Source organism: Gobio gobio, assembly GCF_949357685.1.
Source record: "Gobio gobio genome assembly, chromosome: 7".
In the NCBI taxonomy this organism is placed as follows: domain Eukaryota; kingdom Metazoa; phylum Chordata; class Actinopteri; order Cypriniformes; family Gobionidae; genus Gobio; species Gobio gobio.
This window is the reverse complement of record NC_137103.1, coordinates 9,800,680-9,805,360: the sequence shown is the minus strand read 5'-3', so window position 1 is coordinate 9,805,360 and position 4,681 is coordinate 9,800,680. Positions and strand designations below refer to the sequence as shown.

The 4,681-nt window shown below is 41.9% G+C and overlaps 1 protein-coding gene across 1 annotated transcript; it reads right to left on the bottom strand.

Moving 5' to 3' along the window:
* Nucleotides 1–1,199: 1,199 nt before the first annotated feature.
* evx2 (even-skipped homeobox 2) lies at nt 1,200–3,461 on the bottom strand (the record flags this gene model as incomplete). Its single annotated transcript, XM_079820872.1, has 3 exons — nt 1,200–1,817; nt 2,225–2,463; nt 3,050–3,461. 3 exons carry the CDS (start codon nt 3,459–3,461, stop codon nt 1,200–1,202), a joined length of 1,269 nt encoding a protein of 422 aa, XP_079676998.1.
* Between the last annotated feature and the right edge of the window lie 1,220 nt (nt 3,462–4,681).

Sequence of the window (4,681 nt, the reverse complement as noted above, 5' to 3'; positions counted from 1 at the left end):
ATGTATGCAGACAGAAATGCATGAGCAATTTGTCTGAAGTTTGGGGTTGTGTGGATAATCCCATTATTTTGTGAGTGAAGAGTCTCTACTGGGAGTATTATGGAAATATCGGTTTGGATTTAATGAGACTGCTCGCATCAGCGGAACATCTCTGAGAGAAAAGCCTACCCAGGCCGGCCAACCTTCCAATAAGAAGATTGGAAATAGGACTCGGTGGAAAGGGGATCTTTTTTTTTTTCCTGCTTTTTTTTTTTTTTTAAATAAAAAAAAAATCTCAGGTAACGAATACCACGTTTAATACTGTACAATCTACACACCAAGAACAATGCGAAATGCTCAAGGTCTTTTATCTATCTTGTCTAATGACTTCCCACAGCGGGTTGTTACGCTTTGACAGCGAGTCTCAGAACGGGAACTTTCTTACATTTCCACATTCAAAGGAGGTCCATCAAGGTACATGATTGGCAATTTTCGTCATAATCTTCACATTATTAACAGCAGAATTGACATTGTAGCAGTAGTGCAGATTTTATGCGACACACTCCTAGATCAGGGAGAGTCCCTCGAGCAGCAACACTTTCAGAATAGCATCATTATCTCGCGCCTGGTCCCTTAACCGATGCTAAAGTGGCACAACCAGTGTATATATTCTCTTTACTGCACGATGTGGTCCAATCTAATAACAAATAATATTTGCATATACACTCTTAAAAATAAAGGTTCTGTACTGGTACCGGGGGTTCCATTATGGTGGAAAAGGCTTCCTCAGATTTTTAGAATGTTCTAAAAAGGTTCTTTACAGTGGAAAGGGTTCTTCGGAATTTTAGAATGTTCTAAAACAAGGGAACTGTTGACTGAAGGTTCTTTGGGGAACCGAAAATGAAAATTTCTTCTAAAACACCATTTTGGAACCTTTATTTTGAATAGTGTACAGTTATAATAATAATAATAATAATAATAATAATACACGAGAAGTAAAATTAAATGTTAGTGTAAATTTGCTCATTATTATATGTTGTAATACAGTGTGTTGTAACAAGGCCTTCAGTATCCTTAACAGCTTATTTTAAATATATCTTTATAATTCTGAGCGTTTTATTGGAATGGAAATGCTGTCCCTTAATTTAAAAATAAATAAATAATAATAATAATAATAATTACATGTGCTTCAAATAAAAAGAGTGTATGCCAGTACTAAGCTATCTATTGAGCGCGCTTTCTTCTCTCTGGTCCGGTGAGGGCACCGCAGTTTTGCTGAGAACCGCCGCCGAGTACGGCAAAAATCCGCTCTCGGACCTCTGCCCGCTCGCCGTGCAGGTGAAATCAGAGCTGGTGCCCCTGGAGCCCAGGGCGCTGGCAGCCTGACTGCTGTGGCAGCTGAGACACGAGCACGGCCCCGCGGCCGAGGGCGCACTGACCGCCGCAGCAGCCGCAGCCGCCGCCGCCGCAGCCGCCGACGCCGCCGCGGAGCTGTTCAGGCCTGCGGGAGACTGGTATAGTCCTGGGTGTCGGAAACTACACAACAGCTCCGGGCGCGAATAGGGATGAGAAAGCGCCCGGAAAGTATCAAGGGGACGAATAGAGGTAGCAAAAGGTGAAGAAGCGGCTCCTGAGGCGGCTGCCGCAGCAGCTGCTGCCGTGACACCGACATGGGGGTAATAGTGTAGTGGCATGTGGGAATGAAAAGGGTAAGGCAGACTTCCGGTGGCGGCCGCGTGCGTCATCATATAGGTGTAGAAGCTGGGATCGGCGGGATGTGGCCAGGACATGGCGAGCCGCTGCCGCTTGTCCTTCATTCGTCGATTCTGAAACCACACCTACACAGAAACACACAGGTAACAATTAGGGGTGAACAAAACAATTAAGCACTGCAGTTTAAGTGGTAAAAACAACCTATGCGCATTTCAAATAAAATGTGCTTGAGAGAAGTTTGAATAATTTTGTAAATGCAACCCCTTTGGTTAAGCCGAAAAGAGGCATGTTTCTGCATCAGACAAAATAAAATCCATTATCATTTTACGCACAGTCGAATGTGTGTTTAACAATTAATAATTATTTAAGAATGAGAACGCGGATATGTGTGTGTTTTTGTTTGTGCATTATTATCATTATTCTACTCTTGAACCTCCGTGGCTGTGAAATATATTTTATGAGCATTATGAATTAGCAGGAACATATTCTACTATTTGCTATATGGAAGAGGTAAACAAAATTAGACCAATACCTTTATTGTCGTTTCGGGTAAATTTAACGCCGCGGCCAATTCACATCTCCTGGGTCTTGACACGTAGTTTTCCCTGTAAAATTCTTTCTCCAATCTTCCAATCTGTTCTCGGGTAAACGCAGTCCGATACCTCCTCACTTGGTCCGAGTTCGAGTTGCTGGAGTTACCCATGGAATTACCGTTGAGATTCGAGAGAGACGATGAACTATTGGAGGCTCCTGAATTACTGTCCGAAAAACCTACAAATAAAAGACAAACGTGTACATTGATATTTTTCACGCTAATTTGTACATTGAAATAAAATATACACGAACATATATAATCCGCGGTGTGTTTATAAAATGTAGCTATTCAATTCAACGGGAACTTGTTGGGATTCCATTTAACTTTATTTGCCAGAGAAGCGCGCAATGTTTTTAAAATCAAAAATAGACAATTCAAATACATCAATTTAACACTGTATACAGTCCACATAATGCAATCACTGATCATTGAATTCTTTAAAGGCAACGAAAAAGGCTACGCTCTTAAAAATAAAGGTTCCAAATTGGCATGGATGGTTCCATTTAGAATATTTGCATTGCAGAAAATGTTCTTTATGGTGGATAATGGTGCTTTGGATTATTAAAAGGTTTTTCGCAGTGAGAAAAAAAGGGAACACAAAACGCACCTTTGCTGCCTTTATTTTGAAGAGTGTACTATGAATCAAATGTAAACAAATAAATCAAATGGAAAACCCCTTGAAAACAATGCAATTCCCACTCGAATGAGCATTCGAACAAATGCGCGGACCACAAGCCCAAAGTTTGCACGCAGATTGTTTACCTTTGCCATTGTTTTCCTTGTGTTGGCTGATGCTGCCCGGTGAGCGATGAGACGGGCAACCCACTTCCACGTCGCTGTTCATGTCGGAGTCGGGAGAAACTTCGGGATACATGTTCATTTTCTTCCTGCTTTCGGAGGACGACACTTCTGTGGACGAGGTATTGTCGCCGTGGTGGTTTCCAAATAAGCTGTCTATCTCGAACTTGCCTTTGGTGGGAATATCCCCGAGACCGCCATGCAGCGAGGCGGAAGTTATTCTCGGGCTGAGGCGACCTGCGTGCTGAGAATTTTCCAGGGCCTCGAGCACCGCGTTCCCGGCCGAGTCGGAGAGGTTGGAGAGCCTCTTTCCCGCCACTGGACTGTGTAGTCCCCTCTCCATCAGAATCATTTCTTTTCTTATCCTCTCCATCATGAAGTCGTGCAGAAAAAAAAAATCAAAATCCAAAGTCCCAGGGCTGGTGCTCCGATGACTGGTGGCGGATCTAATCCGCATTCAGCTCAGCTGCCGCCTCGAAATAATATAACACCTTTATGAGCTGGAAGCAAAAAACAGAGGAATGCCAGTGCGGGCAACGAATGACTGCTCAAAATGACCCGCGCATCCTCTCTGGTCCAGAAAGTCATTCATCAAAAAGTGGTTTGCGCCTTCGTCGTTAAAGGTGCGCGTGACGCGGCTCGAATGATCATTTATTGTAACAGGTTTATAAGCAAATAAATAGGAGAGAGACTGTCATCTGGCCCTTGATCGGCCAGACGCGTATATCCAGGTGGAGAGAGAGAGGAGAAGTGAGGAGAGCAGCTTCTGATCGGACTCTGTTTTAGATGGCTCCTGGGGTTGGCCTCTGGGGTGAAATTGACAGTCTGATTAATAAAATGAGCGCGGCAACATTTCCCTCTTCATTTAGGAATATCATTATGCTTTGATTCTCTATTGTTCCTTCCTTCTGTTCTGGCTCTCCCACTCTCCCTCTCTCTCCCTCTCTCTCTCTCTCTCTCTCTCTGAGCTCTTGTTTCTTTTTTCTTCCTCTGTCGATTATTTCACAACAGACGTTTTCGAATGAGAGGCATTAGTTAAAGATTTTTGCATCCAATTAGAAGATCCCGTTGCGAATATGGTTGTTCGTTACAAAATAACGACACGGACATATTCAATTGTGTGGCATTATTTCAACGCTGCGGTTTTCTTACATCCTGTATTTGTTGGGGATTGCATATTATTACATGCCGTTTTTGAATCATTTATGTGGTAAAAAATATTTATTATTTTCCATATTGGTAGACGTTTTCGAACCGTTCTTGTTTAATGCATCTATGCTGAAATTACAATATTTTCATATGTGAAATGATAGATCCTCATTTACCACAAATGCTGTACAATTGACAAATGATTTCGTTTATTAAACCCATGTTTAAAATTCATGCATTGAAAAGTATGTACGCCGGAAAAAAAAAAAACCTTTTAATTATTTGGTATTTATTGGGAAATGGACTAATCATTACTGTTTATTGCTACATAATTATAATACGCGGATCAGGGATTATAATTATGGTCAATGCCAATCTAGATCATGCGATTAAATCTGGGTGACACTTTATTTTACAGTGTCATTGTTACATACGTGTAGTGATAAG